General features: G+C 57.9%; 1 protein-coding gene across 4 annotated transcripts in view; it reads right to left on the bottom strand.

The window, feature by feature from the left end:
- Positions 1 to 3,800, bottom strand: part of PXDN (peroxidasin) — a 74,748-nt gene extending 70,948 nt beyond the window's left edge. For 2 of the 4 annotated variants that reach the window (XM_036881634.2, XM_057497486.1), the window contains exon 1: positions 3,221 to 3,576. In XM_036881634.2, the coding sequence (XP_036737529.2) occupies positions 3,221 to 3,420 (200 nt within the window). In that variant the 5' untranslated portion in view covers positions 3,421 to 3,576. Of the gene's footprint in view, positions 1 to 3,220 lie in introns of all 4 variants that reach the window. The other 2 variants (XM_057497487.1, XM_057497488.1) reach the window with 2 other exon arrangements.
- Between the last annotated feature and the right edge of the window lie 16,792 nt (positions 3,801 to 20,592).

Raw genomic sequence — 20,592 nt, 5'->3', positions numbered from 1 at the left:
AGGACACGCCCCTCGATCCACCTGTCAGGAGACCGTATCTCTGTGCAAAGGGACCCGGTGGGTCTCTCTCAGCAGCCAAGTCTGGGGGCTCCAGTGGAGGCTGGTGAACAGGCAGGCTGTGATGCAAGGAGCTGGAGACTCACCTGGCACCACGATCCCCAGCACCTTCAGGAAGGGGGAACTTGGGGACTGCGGGATGTCTACCTGTGCTCAGGGTGCCAACGTCCAGGTGCTGCAGAGCAACCGTGCGCACCCAGACGCCCACTCTTGGCAAATTGTGTTCCCCACCCTCCGGCCATTCCATGCAGAGAACAGAACAGGGCAGGGACCCAAACACGCAGCAGGTGAAGGAAGTTGAGGAGTGTGGGAACACCTGGTGGGCAGCAGGCACACCTGCCCAGAGAGGCTGGAGCAGAGTCCCCTCATTGCAGCCATCCTCAGTTCCTCTGGGGCGTCCCCCACAGGACCCATGCCAGCCCACACCCCAACACTCCCTCCAGCACCAGGGCTTCCTGTCACGTGGATGGCAGTGACACAACTCCACGGCGAGGGGCCTGGGCTTCTGCTCTGGGGAGCTGATTCCCACGACCTCACAGTGGAGGTTCCAGGGAGAGGAAAGAGGAGGGGTGGAGGGCAGGGGCCCATACGAGGCCAGATCACCAGTGCAGATGGCCCAGAGCTGAGAGGAGTGAGAAGGGCATGCTTCACCTTCTGATGCCAGCTTCTCAGTCGTTGTAGTGACCAACTCCCACTACAGTGGTGAACAGAGTATAAAATTCAAACACTAAACCAGCATTTCTGTGGAACTTCTGAGCTGGACTGATGCCCCGCCCGATGGAGAAGGAGCCTCCAGGAAGGTGGCCAGGAGGCAGGAGGCGGGAGGCCACCATGGGCCGGAGATGGCCTGCTTCCCGCTGGCGTGAACTCCAGGGTCAAACCAAGCCTGAAACACCAGGAGGTCCCAGACCCACTATTCTGGAGCTGCGAGCACAAATCACAACAATCTAGTGCCCGCACTGCTCCTCCACCTACTGACGCACGGGCAGGCGCATCCAGTATTTTCCAGTGATTCCCAGTCCATCCTTTTTTTGGGGGGAGGGGTCTTGAAGACAAGGGGATGGTGTATGGGTTACACCGCCCAACTTTGGGCCAGCTCCCTTCTTTATCCAATTATTCCACCAAATAATTTTTAAAAATAGAGAATAGCATATGCATGTAAGTGGAGATCTGTGAGAAAAGCTGAAGGTTAATGCTCCTCCATGAGTGGAGTTTGCAAGGAGCCTGCATCCCACCAGGGCACCCCTCTCCAAGGGCCTGGGACGCAGACCACAGACTGCCGCAGGGTGCTGCCGCCACCATGGGCTCCCTTCCCTCTTCCCCGCTCCCCGGCCCTCCATCCCTGTCTCCTCTTTGTTCCCAGTGCCTGCTCCTGGCCGTCACTGCCTCCACTGTGCCCTCAGTGTAGGGGCACTGACCCACACACATCCCTCAGTGACAGCTTGTCACGGAGGGACTGGGCCCTGCCCCGTCTTAAGTGCCTCCACGGGATGCGGCAGCCACGGGGGCACCCTCACTCTGGATCTGCTCGCACAACTGCACAGTGGGTGCCTGCCGGCTCACCCACAGTCAGCTGAACTCCAGGAGGGAGTGGGTCGGGTCAGCACCCATTCTGCTGCCCTAAAGAACCCATGAGACCAAGCATGGTCATCAAAACATCTCTGAAAACTACAAAAACCCGTGAGAGCACGAGGTAAAGTTTATGCACCTGAGCGCTTTCTGAAAATCTTGCAAGTGAGATGACCCTGTCTCACCCTTGGCTGTTTTGCAAACACTGTCAGGTTTCTGGGGAGAATGTCCCCATGCCCAGCAGGCTGGTTGGAGGACCCCGTTTTAGTTCTACAACACTCATATTTTAAAATACTGCTCTTTCTTTTTTAGAATTAAGATTTGGAGGCAAAGCAGAGTACGAGCACTAGACTGGCCAGATGGGAAAAACGGCCTCGGAGTCCAAGTTTTTCCACTGACTCACTGAAGAATTAAATTATCCATATCCAGAAAAACCTCAGTCTGCCTTAAAGTCTGTCTCTGGAGTACGATGCCCGCGGGCTGGCCGCGCACACTACTAAGGACAGCCTGGGTCTGCCTCCCCGGGGGGCAGGTTTCGCAGGCTGGTGGGTACCGCTCCCAAAGGCATCTCCAGGGCCACGAGGAGGGGGATCTGTCCACGTACTTTGTCTTAAGAGTTCCAACACTGACCGCCCACTTCCTGAATAGTTCGCTCTCAATTTTACAACTTTCGCAGGCTCTTCGGCGGTGCCAAAAGTCCCCGGGCTCAGCCAAGAAAGTGGAAACTATTTTTGGCATTCCGAAGGGCAGCTGCGGGACGCGGACTCAGGTCGGCGCCTGAGATGCACGCCTGTCTTCAGATTTTGAGAAGTTCCAGTCCAAGTCTCATCAGAGCCCCTCCGGGCGGGCGCGAACTCTGGGCCAGCGGGCCCCGGGGAAGGAGGGCTCCGGCCTCGGGGAGGGCGCTGGGCGCGGGGTTCCGGGCAGCGGGCCCGCGGGGCTGCGCCGCTTCCCACCGACTGAGCGCCAAGTCGCGGCGAGGTTTGGCGCGCCCAGGCCGGAGAAGAGACCAGGGCCGTGCCCGGACGGAAACCCGTTCGGACCCCCCGTCTACACGCGGGAGGCCCCCGGAGGCTCCAGAACACGCAAACCCTTCCGCGGCTCTCCCAGAACCCGGGCCGCGAGGCTCGCGCGGGCGCAGGGCAAGCCCGAGAAGCACGCGCCCCGGGACCCCGGGCAGGAGACTCTCGGCGCCCGGGCGGGAGTGGGGACGTGGGGGAGGTTCCCCCGGAGCGGGTGCCAGTCACGGCGCCCCTGGAGGAGGGGAAACGGGAAGGAGAACGACGGGGGCGCGGGGGGAGGAGGGGTGCCCTGGGCTCGGGGAGGAGAGGGAGACGGGGCCGCAGGGGAAAGGGGGGCGGGCAGGAGCTGCCGGGCGGGGCGCGGGCGGCGAGCGGGGCTTCCCCGCGGCTCCGGACGACGTCCCGGCCCGGCGCTGGTTCTGGGCGCCAAACAAAGGCGGCTCCGGAGGCCGCGCGCACGGCGCCCGCCCGCCCCCCGCGCCACGGCCGAGGCGGACAAAGGCCCGCGGCAGCAGCCGGCGCCCGCGCGCCCCGCCCCCGGCCCCCGCCGCCCCCGGCCCGGCCGCACTCACAGGATGGAGGTCTGCGGCGCCACGGCGGGCACGGCCTCCAGCAGCAGATGCATGCAGCGCACGGTGGTGCGGAAGCACAGGCAGCGGCTCGGGCACCCGGCGCTCGGCTTCGGGGAGACGGCGGCCAGCGCGCCCCAGCCGCAGCACAGCGCGAGCGCCAGCAGACAGCGGCGCGCGGGGCCCGCGGGGCGCACGGCCATGGCCACGGCGCGCACGGGCGGAGGACGTTCGCACGGGGAACCGCGCAGGACCCGGCGCGTCCACGGCCGGCTCCGACTGCGCCCGCCCCCCGGCCCGCGGCCCAGCTGTGTGCGGGGGGCGGGGGGCGCCAGCTGTGCACATGCGCGAGGCTCCTCCCTGCCCACCCCCGGGGCCGGGGCGGGGCGAGGCCCTCAGGCCGGCGTCCGGCCGCTGCACCCCCTCCCCCCGGGGCCGCCCGCGCAGCCTTGGGGTTGGGCCCCCGGGGGCAGAGCGGAGGAGGGGCCCGGGCTTCACCCCAGGTCTGCGCTCAGGAGCTGGGGGCCTGCGCCAGGTTGCTCCCCCTCGCCTAGCTGCGCTTCGCACTTGTGCAGTGGGCTTTTGTTCAGTAAAACACGTTTAGAGAGCTTCCTGGTTCCAGGCGCCATGTCCTTCCCTCCCCCCGTGTCTCTGTCTGTCTCTGTCTCTCCGTGTCTCTGTCTCTCTCTGTCTCCATGCATACACGCTGAGCAGGATTAGGGCCAGGCAGTCAGGCGTCCTGTCTGAGACACAGAGGCCCATCCGCTGCCTAGTCCAGGCCACTGCTAGGAGCAGACTTTGTGCGGAGTCCCGGGCACAGGGCTGGGCCTGGTGGACACTCCAGGCCATTTCGTTCCCTCCTTTGGGGACACCTTTCCCACGTGGAACTTGTGCAGGACCACCAGCAGAAGCCACGGAAGGAGGGAAGACACTGAGTCACAGACACATTTGCAGGTACCTTCTAACAATATTACATCAATTTTCTCCACTGATAGATTTTACAGATGAGAACTTGGAGGCTAAGCTGATTGTCTGAAGCTATAGGGTCACAAAGTGGAGCCTTGGTGCATTCTGACCCCCAGACAAACCCATTTTGTGTCCACCACAGGACCTGGCTGGTGGTCAGCCAAGGCGTGCTTGAGGGCCTGCTGATGGGGCTGGGGCTGGCCAGGTGCTACCCTATTACTGTGTGAGCACACACCAGTGTCTCACACGGTTGTGAGGGTCCACATCGGGGAGCAGCTGAGCTGGGATCTGGCTCAAGGACCCTCTGGAGGCTGCACTCCTGTCCCTGAAGCCACTGTCCCTGTGACCATGTGGAATAGCCTTGCCGGGCCTCCAGGGACCCATAACAAGCCCTCAGGGGCCTGCGTACTAAGTGGGCAGAAACCGCTCCCCAGCACACACTCCTTTCCAAATGTGTCTAGTCCACTGCGATGGCTCACAAGAATGCCACGCTGACCGTTTGTCAAGACACCGAAAGCATTCTGCTCCTTGAAAATGTGTTTTCCAGAACCACTGATTTGACCCTGTAGATCATGTTCTCAGAACCTGGAAGCTGTCACCCCACCTTAAGGAGCACTGACTTCCGTTCCTCCCATCCTCCCTGCAAGAACACTGGCAGTCCCGCCCTGCCACTGCCCCTGACCACCTCTGAAACTGCTTCTGGGGAGCCCTGCCTCCTGGGTCTTCACCGTCCACCACCACACAGCGGAGAATATGTCACAACTGTGACCCCACCACCTCTCTGTCTGAACATCTCCAGGCCCCCTCCAGTTCAACTGGCCAAAGGCCATAATTCACCGAACACCTTCAACCTGACACCATCCCCAGGAGGCAGGGGCACCCTGGGCAGCCCAAACGGCCGTCTCCTGGGCCGCCTGTTGCATTGTCTGTGCCCACAACTGCATTCCTGAGAACCTGTCCTTCCATCCACCTGCTGCCCCTGACTTACACACAGCCATTTGCAGATCCCTGGATGGGGGCGAGGTGGGAGTGAGAAGCCAGTACAATGCTTTAGGCCTGAAAGAATTGAGGTCTTAGTGGAGGGAATGCATATGGCGCTCCTCATTCCCGGCATCTGCCCCCTAGAGGCCCCTGGACACTACACGCCTCCAGGATTGTGACCATCCTGAGAAATACATGAGGACGACAAAGCCAACCCGGTTTTCTGGTGCCCAAGACCCCGTGAAACATTCCCATTCGCCTCTGATGGCCACTTTGCAGATTTCATTATCTGTCCCAAATCCTGTGATCTGTCCAACAGCAAACATTCCTATGAGATGCATTGTGCTAATTGGCAGTGTTTAGTTGTTTAGATAACCACACACAGAAGCAAAGGTTAATGAGTGAAAAGAAGCTTGCTTAAGACAGCCCTGTTTTCTGTGAAAACAATGGGAGCACTCCTTGAGCCAGGTGTGACCCTGGACACTCAGTAAAAACAATACCGCTCTTTAGCAAGGACTGGCCACAGCCACGGGGCCCACACCACCTGTCGCACAAACACCTGCCCCATGCTAACCACCTGCCCCAGTGCAAACCACCTGCCCCAGTGCACACCACCTGCCCAGTGCACCTGCTCCACGGCTGACCACCTGCCCCACTGCTAACCGCAGGCAGCCTGTCTAGTGGAGGGTGGGGGAGGGAGGGAGGGAAGGGAAAGAAATTAATGCTGGCTGGGTTTTCCCACTGTGCCAGGTGCTGACCTGTATGCTGCACCCATTGCAGGAGACATTGATGGGGACCGCCCCCCAGACCGTCCCTGGGCTCTGTCCCCGGGCTCTGTCCCCACCCCACCTGCTGCTCAGCTTCTCTGGAGAGCTTCCAGGGCTTCCAGGAGCCTGTGCCTGGAGGTGCAGGGGCCCTCCCCTCCTGTGTCAGGCTGCAGGCTCCCTGCGGGGCCGAAGGCCAGTTCCGCCCCGTGCAGCTGGCTGTCCTCAGTCCCAGAGCTGCTCAGCCTCTCTGGCTCCACCGTGGAGACCTTACCTAAGAGTGTGTTGACGTCCTTAGTGCCCACGGGGTCCCTGAGGGACACGGGACAGCGATGCCACTGCCCACCCCCACTAGACTGAGCATGGGTCCGGGACTCACCCAGGAAAGTACGTGGGCTCGGAACCAGACCCACCTGGGGGGCAGCCTCACCAGGTCAGCGGCTCCTGGCAAGCTCCTTCCTCTCGGTGTGCCTTGGTTTCCTCTCTGTCACAGGGGGAGTCCAGCTCCTCCCCAGGGCTTTGCAAGGATTAAATGAGAAAGCACGCCAGGTACCCGCATGCAGGAATCTTCAGGAGCACAGGTGGAAGGAATACACTTCTTGCTGGGAAGCTTCCCAGGGTCTGGGTGGGCGCTGGGGCCTGCAAGGCCATGGGCACTCCCGCACAATGAGACAGCCTGCGGGCCTGGCTGTGCTGGGACAAGGGCTTCCTCAGCGACCTTGGGGCTCGCCCTCCGTCCTGAGGGCCTGCAGCTCGTTTCGCAGCAGGCTTGGGTTTGGTGGTTTTCTCAGACCGCAAGGGCTTTCACTGTGCCTGAAGTTGGGCGTCAGAAGGCGTGTCTGGGAGAGGGGTCCTGGCTCATCAGTGTTCTTTCCATCAGTGGCCCAGCGTGCTCCAGCCCCCACAGCCGCACAGTGTCCAAACACCGACCCGTCAGGCCTCCGTGGGGCCCAGCCAAGGAGACAGGATATCGCCTCCAAGCCTGCGAGAGACTGTTGTCAGGTGGGGACACAGATGCTCATGGAGGGTTGAGCGGCCCTCCCAGTGGCAGGTGGCACTACAGGAGCTGGCTGGGAGGCATAAAGGTTCACCTACAGGTGTCCATCCCTCCAATCCTCAGAAGACCAGGGAGGGGCAGAGACCCTGCCTGCCCAGCTGGAGCAGAGCGTCTGGTCCCAGTGACCCCCATTTAGAGGTCAGCCCCAGGACACTGGGCGGCCAAGCGCCAGGATGGGCCGGAGAGGAATGAGAGCAGGGCCCCACCCTGAGAAACCCAGTTTGGGGAAAACACAGGCTTATGAATAAGCCACCTGGATAGAAGGTGATCGTTAAGTGGCATGTCCACAGCCAGCAGGGACTAGTGAATGACTCAAAATCACCCTGAACGATAAACATCCTAGCTCACCCACTGCAGGCAATACCATCCCACCCCTCCATGCTGCTGCCCACTGTCTCTTCTGACACCTCCACCCCCTGCTCTGGCCGCGCAGTTCCTGTGTCCCCAGCCCAGGAGGAGAGGGCAGACCGTGTCAGTTCTCGGGACAGAGACCTGTGATTCTGCTCGTCTTTCAGCTGCTGGCTGGGGTCCGGAGCCCGCCTTTGCGGGGACACAAGGAGGCAAGGGTTCTCCCAGATGACGTCCCACGCCCATTCCTGCCACAGGCAATCCTGCCACCCTCTCACAGACCCCAGGTCACGGCCCCTGTCCAGCGCTGCTCCTTGTCCATTCCTGTCACCCTGGGAAGGCCTCGGCCCCACTGGGGGATGGCAAACAGCTGTTGGCTTCTCCACACAGAGCTTAGGATGAAGGGGCCAGAGGCATCCCCGTGCGGGAACACCAGTAGGAGACGTAAGCCAGTGGGTCTGGCATGTGCACACTGGGCCTGCAGCTGAGCACAGAACATGCTGCAGCCAGAGGGATCCCAGAAGAACATCAGGCAGGAAAGGAGCCTTGTGCTGGCCAAGCAGCTGGGACAGGATAAACGGGGCCTTTTACAGGGAGATGGGACGGTGCAGTGACACCTGTAAGCCTCCAGTCCTTGTTGAGTAGATGAACATCAGAGTCACCTTCAGGTAGAGAACGAAGCCTTTTGCCTAGGAATCCTTTAAGCAGATATTTTCATTCTTCTGATTTTGTAGTTTGGAGATTTAATAAACAGACTCCATCCAAGATATTTATACTCACCCCAAAAGATGCAGTGTTTCTGACACTCCCCAAACCTCTGCCAGACTGCTGTGGCTAAGTTGTGGGAGGTGACCACTGACTTCTTCCTGGGAGAAGGCATCAGCCTCGTGGGCAACGTGGGTGTATAGGTAAACTGAGGCCGTGAGAAACATGGGGAAGTCCAAGTGTCCTCAAGGATGAGTTATTTCTGTGAAGTAGGGAAGCCTCTGGGAGCAGGTCTGGGCCCCTGGAGCCTCCGGGGTGGGGGTGAGTGCCCACCTGCCCTTTCTGCAGATGCACCAGCCTGTGCTGTCCATGCTAAGCATGTGTTGGGCAGTGGGTGAAACCAGAGTGTGGGCCTGTCCTGAGGCCCCAGCATTCCTCTGTCATAAGTCAGTCACTCTGGGGACAGCAGCGTGGGCTTGGATGGTGTACAGCCGGGGCCTGCGTAGTGCCAGCCCTTGGTGAACGCCTCCTAATCTTCCAGGAGCCTTTGCACACACTTACGTCCCGTGACATCTCAGCATTGACCTAGCAGCTGAAGGATGTCAGCCGCGGCCCCACAGAGCCACCGAGCCGGCCGTGGTCAGGTTTTTCATCCCCAACTCTGGAGCTAGTGAGTTTGTTTCATGAGAGAATTCCAGGACCCTCCTTTGTAAACTTCACGCACTTCCAGAGATGCTCCCTGTCCCTGTGGCAGCGTCGTGGAATGTGCCTGAGCTCTGGCCTCAGAGGCTCGGCGCCAGCCTGGAGTCAAAACCCCTGGCTGCCAGCAGGGGCCGGGGTGGGGGGAGGCCTGGGGTGGCCCTCCCCGGTAGTCTGACACCTCTTCAGGCCAGGCCTGGGCCAGCCCGGCCGGCCTGACGGGTCAGAGGCGGGCATCCGCTGGGTCTGGGCTCGGGCGGCCCCAGGGCTGAGCGGCTGTCTGAGGTCGCCGAGAGAGCCCGCTCTGGTGGGGCGGGCAGAGTCCGGGACAGACAGAGATGCTTCCGAGCCCACTCCGGCAGTGCTGCCTCCTGACTGTGGACAAACTGACCACTCAGGACCTCAGAATCCTCATTCAGGAGACCGGAGCCCCAGGACTGACCAAGGCCTAGAAACGGCCCTGCGGGTCCTGGGCGGGCTCGCCCGTGCCAGTCTGGACTTTGCCGGGAACTAAGCCTCCTTCTCACCTCGGAGGCCCACTCGCGGTTTGTGGAAAAGGGCAGCTAGGTGTCTGCGCAAAGTGACTTCAGCTTCCCAGCTCTGAACTCCGACCTCTGAGTCCTGTTTAGCCGCTGATTAGCCACTGGCAGCCTGTGGCAGGATTCTGAGTAGCAGACCTTCTGTGGCCCACAGAAGTCTTCCTTCATCATATGGACACTTCATGATTTTATACCCAAACCACACTCCACACCGCGAGGCCACACGTGCTGCTGGGGGCACCCACTCACGCACTTCCCTCTGGCGGGTCACAGTGTGTGCGGGATGCCATCCCGCCGGCCCTGCCTCCCCAGCCAAGGCAAGGTGCAGCCTCACACGGGGCGCAGGGGGCCTGGGGGCCGGGCTGTAGCCCTCACATTTGGGAAACACAACAGGCAGACACGCCCCGAGACCCCTGCAGCGGGGGGTGAGTGTGATGGGGTGTCCGTGCCTCAACCCAGCGGTGTCGCCTTGCGTGATTTTCCTTTCTGATAATTTTGTCTTTGGAGCTATGTGGATTGAAGACTGTATTTTGAGAAATACTGGATGAAAACTGTGGAAACAAAGCTATTAAGTGGGAAGTAATCTTTGCCAGAATGTAGCTCCCTCCTTGGCCTCTAAAGCTCTGACTTTATTACTCACAGAGCGAATCACGTTCAGGAATTCCATGCTTTTATTCTTCTGGTTAGAGAACCAAGATCTCAGAGTAGTGGGGAATTTCTTTTCCCAAACCAGTTATTGTGGGCCTCAAAAATGGTTTAGTTAAAACTATTAGCCATATTGAATTGGTGAGTGCCGATCAAACAGATGCTTGCAGACGTACCTGGGGATCCTCTGATGTGTGGGGTTCCCTGGAAAGGCTTTCCCGTGGGGTCAGGGTCCTGGTGCTCTGCTATGGGTTGAACTACCAAAAAGACAGGTTGAAGTCCGAACCTCAGCACTGAGAACAGGACCTGATTTGGAAGCAGGATCATTGCGATGTAATTACCTAGGAGCAGGGTTGGACCTCGATCAAATATTACCACTGACCTCATAAAAAGAGGGAGATGGTGTGAACAGAGACTCCGACTGGCCTTGTGACAACAGTGGCGGAGATTGAGGGACTTGTCCACAAACCAATGAACCCCACAGCCGCCAGCTACCCCAGGAGCTGGAAAGGGCAGGACGGCTCTTGGCCTGAGGCTCGGAGGGGACGTGGCCCTGCCCCCCGCCCCGAGCGCCTGTCCTCTGGCTGAGGGAACCACGTTCTGTGGTGTGAAGGCACAGCATGGGGTGCCTTGTCACAGAGGCCACGGGAACTCATGCACAGCCTGGAAGGTGTGGTGTGTGCCGCAGAGAGTGAGCAGCTGCCCCCACAGGCTGCTGGGAGGGCAGGCCTGGCACGGCGCTGGGGGTTCCGGCAGCCTCCTTGTCCGGTCCTGGGCCAAGCTGGGTGTCCTGCCATCTCTCCTGGATGCCGCCTCCCCGCAGCTGATTTTGATCTGTCCCTTCACTACACAAACTGTGAGTGTAACAGCTCTTCTGAGTTCTGCGAGTCCTTCCAGTCAATCACCAACCATAACGTGGTCTTGGGGACCCCCAACCACTGTGGAAGGACCTGGGGCCACCTTTAAGGAGTCTGCCCCTCACTTTGGCTGTCAGACAGCACACTGAGGGGGCCGAAGCAGGGCTGTCTCTGTCCACCAGCTTTCAGAGAGATGCTCCCCACGGGGCCATCACCCAGGCTTCCTCACACCACTGCCACTCGACACGCACCCAGAGCTAATAACACATGCCCAAGCTGGAGGCAGGCTCAGCGTCCTTGGGAAGGGCAGAGAGGGACCAGGGACTCCGGTCAGCAAGCTCCTGGATCACGGCCTCTATCCTCCTGGAAGAAGGGTCAGCCCAGGCAGAGCAGGCCACACTGTACCTGGGGCATGGGTTTTGGGTCCCAGGCCAGGGCAGTGCTAACCAGAGGCATAAATGTTCCTAGGAGGGTCCCAGGTACAGACCACGAGGCCCCCAAGGACTGGCTTCACAAGCACAGGCCTACGGTAGCTGCTCCTTCCCCACCCAGTGGGCCTGGGCCTGTCGGCTCAGCCTAGGGTTCTTCTTTTCAAAAGTCAGCCTTTGTTCACCTCATTCTGGGTCCTTTCATTTATTAGGCATTCCTTCAACATTACAAGCCAGTTTCCAGCTTGATAAGATGCAGGATTGGTAAATCCAGGCCCCTAAACTCTGTCTGCAGGATGACCACACGTGTGCTCATCAGGGTTGACCACCCCACATCCTGGTGAAGCGTGTTCCCCAGAAATCCAAGCTGGAGTCCTAAGCCCGGGACCTGGGAATAGGGTCTGCATGTGGTCGTGTTAACGTGAGGTCAGTGGGATGCTCCCTGACCCTCTAGGACAGGGTCCTCAGGAGGGGACGAGACGCGCAGGAAGGAGGCTGCCACGTGAAGACGCAGACGCGGAGGGGAGACGGCCATGTGCAGACGGAGCCGAGCTCGGAGCCCTGCTGCCTCCAGCCAGGGAGCCCCTGGGCCACCAGGCGCCGGCAGGGCAGGAAGGACCCTCCCGAGGGGTGGGGTGGGGCCCTGCCAGCACTTTGCCTTAGACCCCCAGCCTCCAGACGGCGAGAGATGAATTTCTGTGGTCTTAAGCTGCCCTCCCTGTGGCACGATGTTCTGGCAGCCTTGGAAAACGAATGCAGCACCATGATAGCTGTGCTTCACTGGGGAGGTCATTCAGGAACCTAAGATTGCACAAGGTTTACGGGTGTTCTGTGCTGGCCTCTGGGTCTGTGGCTGGGATCTGATGATGTACGAAGACATGTGCCATTCATTAGATAAAGCCACACGGGCAGACACACTGTGTTCTGTTTTTCTGTTTCTAGGTAAGTAATAGATACATGCTTAGCCTCTCTCCCTCTTTTAAGCACTGTCTGAAATCCCCACACCAGGAGCAGATAAACAGCCATAAGCCCACGGTACCGCTTTCAGTCAGGAACTACTAGTAGCTTTGTAGATAAATGGGTTAAGGATCAGCCTTTCCAAAGTTCAGGCCTTTGTTTTAGATAAATTATCTCCCAACATTTAGTCGTGACCCCATATGTCATCCTTTCCTGCAATTGGTTTATCTTGAAGCTCAGATCAGGGCTTTACCTTCGACCATCTGAAGCCTCTTTTTTTACATTTCAGTTTAAAAACTGAAGCCGATGACTACATATACCCACTTGCAACTGCTTTAGGCTAAAAGTAAAATAGCTGTGTGCGTTTGTCACAGCATGTGGGGGTTTTGCCCACCTGTTTACTTGAGTCAGGGCTGACTCAAGTGCTGCCTGGCTGAGTCTGGGGTATGGTCCTGAGCAATTCCTCACGTGGCCTCTGCAGGGCCCTGGTCCCACAAAGGCGAATCCTTAGTGGGCTTCTCTGTTCCCACAAAATCTCTGCCCACCCTCTGGGCATAGGCAAAGCATGGCGCCTGTTTAAAAAAAGCCCAAACGGTGCCCTTGGCCCCCCAAACCAAGACTTAATTGCAGTTCAGCCTAGTCCGGAAATGTGATCTTTCAACAGGCCCTCAGGAGCCTTCTGGTCAGCACCAATGAGGTCGTGTCCCATGAGCCCTCTCCATCCCCCAAGGATGAGGTCATTGGCATAAGACCCCTGCCTTCCCCAAGGGAGGCACCTGGCCTGAAACAATTCCTTCTTTTCTGTTGCCAGGAACTGCCTGCCCCACCCCCCTCCTATAGAATCTTCCTTCCCGTCAGCCCACTTCTCCCTGGAGCACCTTTCCACTGCTCGCTGCGATGCACCAGGTGCACCGGCAGCCTTTCGCTTGGGGGAGTTCTGTGGATTTGCACACCCCACAGCCCATTCCTGCTGGCAGGCAGTGCCATGTGGCGTGCAGCCCCAGGACTGGGCGAGCCGGCTGTGATCAGGGTCTGCTGCACCTTGTTGGCATTAGCTCAGACTGATCTGCACGCCAGAAAGGCACACATAGGGGTGGCAGGCTCTGCCCCCCTCCATCTGCCTGAAGACAGGTCCCGCAGAAGGGTCCGTGGGCGTTCCCCCAGCCAGGAGTGCTGACGCCTGTCACAGGTCTGCTGGAAGTCGGCCCCGCACCCATTGTTACAGACTCTACCTCATCTCTGTCCGGGCCAGTCACCTCCCTGGGAGGTGGGGGCCTGCCTCCTCTCCCCGCTGCTGTGAAGACAGTACATAAGCTCCACGTCTCCCCACTTTGGGGAGCATTCATTTTTTCCCATGATGCCCTGTGCACGTAATATTGGGCATTAACAAATGTGCACCTTTTCTCCTGTTATCAGCTTATCTGCCAGGTCCAGCCCTGAAGCAGGGAGGGTGGAGGGATGGACTTTGTCCCACAGCACAGCCAGGACTCCATGGCATCGCGGGAGGTCCGCTGAGAGACGGCGAAGACGGGAAGCCTCAGCCTTCACGTAGTGAAGTGGGTACGGCCCACTGCGATTTGCAGTCAGTGACAAGGGAGGCCCACCTCCGCCTAGGAAACTGCCCAGCCCTTGGGGGTCACATTGCTTGGAGATGCTCAGGGTCTGGAGGAAACTGCTGTGTCCCAGGCGAGAGAGGCTGATTGTAGCCAACAAAGGGTTTGTGTATGTTTGACAAGGACAGAGAATTTCTGAGACAAGGAAATGGGAAGGGCTGCCCCTGCTTCATGCAGACTGTCTGTACCATGCCTTTGCCCTCATCCAGGATCCCGTGGAGCCTGGTGGGGGCTGCACCCCGAGGCCCCGCAGACACTGCCCTCGGCCTTCCCATTCACACTAGGCAGATCTCGCATCGGCCTCAGACTGGGCAGGACTCTCTTCTTTCAGTGGAATGTGCTGCACCCATCCCTGCTCAGTCACCTGAGGAATGTTCCAGAAGGAATGACAAGTGGGATGGAGAGCCCTGGTGGTAGCCAGCTGTTGGCCTGGAGGGCCTGGAGGTGGGGCCAGGGCCGTGCATCTGAAGAGGTCTGGGCGATGGCCCCCCAGCCAGTGGCTTTCATGCCTTACTGTTTGATAAAATCTTGATGGGGCTCAGCCCAAGGGTCCACTTGCCCCAGGGCCATTGTCTGCTGCAAAGACTGACACCAGTTTCTCTGGCCTCTCCTTAAATACCGTGCTGCTCTCCACTGACCCCGATGGCTCCAGGATTCCAGGATCCCACCCGCCCCCACCACAGCGGAGGGAACACTGATGTCCCCTCTGCTCTCTGGCACTCTCAGCAGGGGCCAAACAATGATAGACAGACAAGCAAGGGGGACGGGGTCCGCTGACACGCGTCAGGCACACATCAGCTCTGTGCGGGAGACCAGTGACCCTCCAAGACATGGCTGAGAATTCAGGCTTTCATAGCATCTTCTGAAAAGTCAGAGAAAGATGGGCGTGGGGGAGGCCCGTTGGGAAGGGGTCCAGACCTGGTAAGTGGGGGCAGGCCTCACTCAGATTCGTCAGGGCCCCCGACCAGCATCTCTGGTGACTCAGAGCCAAGCCAGAGAGGGAGACGCCCTTCGTGATGGAGACGCCCCTCGTCAGTGTGAAGCTCCCTCACCGGGGGCGCCCCCGCCCGCACAGACTCACCGGGTGGTGCGGCCTCCCTCTCCTGACTTCTCAGACTCCGCGGTCGTGCTGGTGGCAGCGTCATCCAGGCACTCTCACTGATGGGTCCAATTCCAAGGACAGTGTTTTCTGAACTATCTTGATATAATTGAGTGACTATTGGAAGAATAGTTTATGAAAAAATAACGTAGGAAAACTGGAAGATTTTATGTATTCAACAGTCAGTAAAATGGAACAGATAAGAGCATCACGAGAGAGGCTCCGGTGGCATTTATACGCCTTTTACTAATAGCCACGGCACAGCCCCGTCCCTTTGTGGGACGGCGTTCCGGCTGGATGTTCAGTTCCAACGGCCCAGCTCCCACCATGGACCCACCGACTGTCCCCAGGTGCCTAGGCCCAGGCCCCGCAGACACACTGCACCCCCACCGCTGACTGCCTGCCCTCCCGTGACCTTTGAACCCCTGCTCCTGTGATGTCTCCTATTCCCTTGTTTCCCAGAAGTGGATGTTTCCAGAAAAGCAAACTAATGCATTGGAATTTAACAGAGGGTAAAATGTAGGACTGCTCCATCAGAAATTGGAAATGATAAATATTACTTTAAATATCTAAACAAATTTCCTAAATCCATATAGATATATCATTTCTCAGCCAAAATCCTCCCCTAGAAATGAATCTCTAATTTTATGCTAAAAATATCAGTTACAACACGAGTCACACATTGTTTAGGAGAACATCTGTTCTAAAACGATGTAAAGCTACATACTGTCACCAGTATTCATTTCTATTGCTTTTCATTTTAATGACTCTTATCAAGGTGATGGATTCCTTTTTTAGCAACCGCAGCTGCCCTAGGCCTCCGGCATTCAGGGAGACAATTCTACCTTACCCTTTTCAGGCAATTTAACAGGAAAGGTTAAGAATCACACCACAGCCACCTCCAGACAGGCGGCTGCCTTCTGAGGCCTGGCAGATGTGCAGCCCCAACTTGGGCCTGCTGCCCCGGGCCCGGCTGCCCACACTGATGACTGTGCCCATCTTCTGCTCGTCTCTCTTCCCAGAGGCATCGTCCGCCCGTCCTGCTTCCAGCTGCCAGTGTGTAGAGGATGAAGGGACAGCCCCTCTGAGCACATGTGACGGCCCTGCCCGCTCACCAGCCCCACCCGTGGCAGCCCCACAGCCCCTCTGGACGACGCAGGGGGGCTGTTTGCCTGAACTCCAGGCGTCCTGTTGGCGAGTTGTGCATGGCCCTGGGGCTTTCCCTGTCAGCAAACTTTGGTTTCTTTTTCTTTGTTAACCTGCCTTTTGTTATGGAGCCTCAGCCAAGAACTCAGAAGGGCAGGAGAATTATTTTTTCCTCTCCTACATCAGCCATCCAGACCTGGATGGCTTCAGCCCTTGATTAGTCTCTGCCTTAAATTGGCTCTAAGGTACTTGAAATTCATGCTAAAGACCTTTGCCGGGCTGAGTCCTAATGGATGTGGAGCTTGAGGAGGGCTGCACCCTTGCCCTCATTTTCCTTCTCCGAAAGGTCTGATGCCGATGATTAAGAGGCACCCATTTACTCTGCATCTCTCTGTAATGCGATCATTCCTGGGACTAGAGGGAGGGGGCATCATGTCCAGCCTGGGGCATCCCTCCTGGGTGGGGAGCACACATCTTCTCCCTGCAGGAACAGAGGAGAAACACAAGGGTCCCCCACACCTGGCTTCTCCAGGAATCTTCTAGTTAGGGTGGGAGGCTTCCCAGGACGTGTTCTCGCCTTGACGGAGTGGCCTCTGGGGTGGCATGGCTCAGGCGGGACCCTTCGTGCAGCTGAGCCGTGGACAGCCTAGCTTGGGGGAGGGTACAGATTAAGTCACTTCTCTCACCTGCTCTCCCACATGGTCTTTGGGGGTGTTTTGTGACCACATATAAAGTGAAGAAAGTCGGTTTAATACCTACTGTTCACGCCTCACATATGAGAAAGAAACATTTGCCCCAAACCTGGGGACAAGCAAAAACTATGGCCGATAATCGTTTTTATTAGGCTGCACACTGTGTAGGCACTTGTGCTAAGGAGCCGAGTGACTCCCGACCTGGGGCCAGGTCATCACCACAGTGCTGGATCCTGGCCCCCGACGAAGGTGCCATGTGTCACAGCCCTGCGAACTGAACCTTTGGGCCTCTTGCTTCCGCCTTTCCAGGTCCCTTGCCAAGTGAACCAGTAACACTGACACACTCAGGACCGATTTTTAAGGAAGTTTGCTTTATAAAGTAGTCTTTGAAAAATGGGATGCTCATTTCCTTCATTCAGCGATCTGACTCCCCTGCTGTGGGCATGTATTCCTTTCAGGATACTGGAGAGAAGTCCAAAGACATAGCATTTTCCCTTCAAGAATGAAGGTGGGCATGGAGCAGTCTTGGGGGCTGGGGGGTGGCTGGAGAGCAGGGGGGAGGTTGCCTGGCCAGGAGGGTGAGGTTCTGGGCTGACTGCTGCCCAGGTAGTGGGCCTGGCCTTGGCCCGGAGCTCTGCTGCGTCAAGCCACAGGACGGCATCACGCCATAGCCCTGAGGACAGTTCTCCAACATCTGCTAAGCCATGGACAGACACGATTACCTGACATTGTTTCTCTCTTCTGGCTCTGAGTTGTGATTCTTGTTCTGGGAATCACCTGTCTCCTTCCCTTTTCGCTCTTCTGTTTAATTAATCATCCTTGTTTATCATGCCACACACATGCACACATACACACACACACACACACACACCAGACATTCTCACACAGACACACACACACCTGTGCTTGTTTACTGGTTCACTTGGCAAGGGACCTGGGACGGCACATAATGCTGGGGTTCAGAACATGCCACCCCAGAAGATGGCTCTTTGACATACTGGGCATTTGGAGTTGGAGGGATCTGGAGGCAGCAGGGACCCTGACCCTCTGAAGAGGCCATGTGGTCTTGGGTGGGCCATCCAGGGAGGACTGGGGTCCTGTGGCAGACCTCGTGGGGCCGCTCCAGGTCAGTGCCCCGAGCTCAAGCCCTTCCACCTGTGACATGTCCCCCTGACTGTCTTCTCATCAGCAAACAGCACACCCAGGCTCAGTAGCTTCTTGGGGGGCATTTCATTGATGAGCTTAGATAGGCCTTCAGAGGCTCCCATGCCATGGAAGACTTTTACTGAGGCAATGGGTATGCTTTTCTCTTTCTCATCCATCATGGTGTTCAGACACAGCTACCCTGGCCGGGGACCTCAAGGCAAAGAGGAAAAGTATTTCCTGCCCTGCAACGCCAGTCCTGTTTCTTATCTTGCCCTGTCAAAAAATGATTTTCTGGTAAATTAAAGGATAGACACAGTAGGACAGGAAGACAAAACATGCAGATGGAGCAGAGGAGAGAGAAGACGTGGGAGGGAAGGGTGGGAGGAGACCGGAGCCGGGTCCCGCCTGTGGAGGCAGGTCTGGCCCCCAGCCCGGGGGCTCGCCCAGTGCCAGGCAGTGTGCAGGTGGCTGTTCAGGCCTCACCGGCGCATGGGGACTCTCCTCCCTCTGCATTTGTTACGGTGGGTTTGGTCTTCGGGTTGGCGCTGGCAGACGTGTGATTCGTTAGGAGTCTGTGCAGTGACCGGGAACATTTGCGGGTGGTGATGGAGACGTTAACATGTATTTTAAATTGCTGGAGGCCCCGGCTCTCCTGCACTCAGATGCCACATCACTGGGGACCTTGACTGCAGCTGAGAAAGTGGGGCCACACTCACTGGCTGGACTCCAACCGCCTCAAGTCTTGCTTGAGCAGAAATCACCTGGACGACCTGTGTGCAGGCGGCCGAAGGAGCCCACAGGTCATGCCAAGGCTCAGGGCTGCTCGTGTCACTGCAGGACTGTTCCTGAGCAGGGCCAGGGCAGGGGCATCTTCCTGTGATGGGGTGTCCGGGAGCAGCAGGTGATGGGCCAGATGCAGGGCCCCATGGAGTCCCGGGGCCTGGCTGGCAGCTGCACCCCCCGAGTGTGCCTGTCTTCCCGCTTTGGGCGCTGTGTCTCTGTTTTCCGTACCAGGACTGGACCGCTGGCCAAGGGCCTCTCCAGAGAGCTGCTCTAAGCCTCTGGATCCCTGCTAGACTCTGGCTTTTTCCTTCAGCTCTCTGTGCAGGATGAGAAATACACCTTCAGACCATCCACGTTGGCTGCCACGGGACGCAGAGCTCAGCAGCCAGGTGTAGCCAGAGCCACGCCCCCATTCTCACCTGCCTCCCCATCTGGCCTCCTGGCAGCTGCCTCCTGTGCTGGCGAGCAGCTGGCCTCTTGGTGTCAGGCCCCTTCCCTCACTGCCTTGTCTGCCACCTACGGGTCAGGACCCTGCCAGGCAGGTGGGTCATTGATGGGGTCGATAACCGGTCATGTGGCCTGCAGCTCCCTCTGGGTTCATAGCTGTTCTGTGTTCCTTACCCACGTGACCCCGCATCTTTATAACCGCCGTGTTCAGTGACCCCACGTCATTCCATCAGGTGCATTTATCACCAATTGCTTAATCATTCCTCTACAATAGGACTTTCAGGTTGTTTTTTATTTACTTCAGTGCATTTACAATTGTTTTTGTGTTTTAGGATAGACTTCTTTAATTACTGGGTCAAAAATTTGAATTTTATGAGTTTTGACATGATTGCTAAAGTCCTTTCTCAAATGTTTACAACAATCCTCAGCCACTTTGCTCCTATGGGCTCAGTAAGCAAGCGGTAAGCAAGCGGATGCATCCCCTTTAGTCACCACCACAGTCGCGGGCAGGCCGCCCTTGACTGAGTTTGCGCCGCACAAACGGCCTGTGCCAGCTGGGCTGGACGCTCCTGCCCCTGCCCCCCGCACCGGGACGAGGCTGCCCGCACCGCGATGTGCGTGTCCCGGGAAGTGTACGCGCGCCTTGGAGAGGCAGAAGACGCCGCTGGGAATACATTTTGGGTTTGACAAAGACACAGGGCTCTTTCTCAAGTTTTATATTTGGGGGGATCATGTTGACTACAGGTGGAGCTGTTTGGAATTTTAAAGGGGGACATTTACTATCATAGATGAAGGGGAGGCACTGAATCATATTTGAAGGTGATTTAAACTTTATGGGCTGTCCTTGCTGAGAGTTTGGGAATAATAGGAGTGATGACATACCAGCCAGATGACTGTGTGCCTCTGGATGTTGGGAGGGCACGTCTCCCTCTGAGATGGAACCACAGGACTGGGCATCAGCTAAGCCACCTCAGGGATGTCCTGCAAACCGGCTGCCCTGGACACCTCGCACCATCTGCACCCTGGGAGGCAGAGAGAGGCCACAGAACTGCTCAGAATAAAGAGAAAAGGGACAAGGGTCATGACAATTCAGAGCAGCCTGCGACCCCTCATGACACCAGGCAAGGGAGACCTATGAGGGGCACTGCTGGCCCAACGGAGGGCACGTGGCCGAGGGTGCAATTAGCTGTGATGACATCGTCCAGGGTGGCAATTGTGCAGCTGTGAGGACGGCCCTGCTCCGGGGAGGGACCTGCGTTAGGCATGGCATGTTCCCAGGAGAGACAACAGGAGCCATAGCAGACTTTTCAAACACGTGAGGGGCTGCAGGCCGCTGCATTTACTCACACCACTCTGACCCAACACCTGTGTCCGTGGAGCCTCTGCAGACAGCGCAGGAGCGACTGGTTTTGGAGTAAACGCTCGCAGTGACCCTGCCGGGGCCCCGGCCGCATTTCCAGACCCAAGCGAAGAGGCGGACTCTGGCTAGAGATCCGTCGTGCT

Source organism: Manis pentadactyla, chromosome 2, assembly GCF_030020395.1.
Source record: "Manis pentadactyla isolate mManPen7 chromosome 2, mManPen7.hap1, whole genome shotgun sequence".
Lineage (NCBI taxonomy): Eukaryota > Metazoa > Chordata > Mammalia > Pholidota > Manidae > Manis > Manis pentadactyla.
This window is presented reverse-complemented; position numbering and strand designations above follow the sequence as displayed.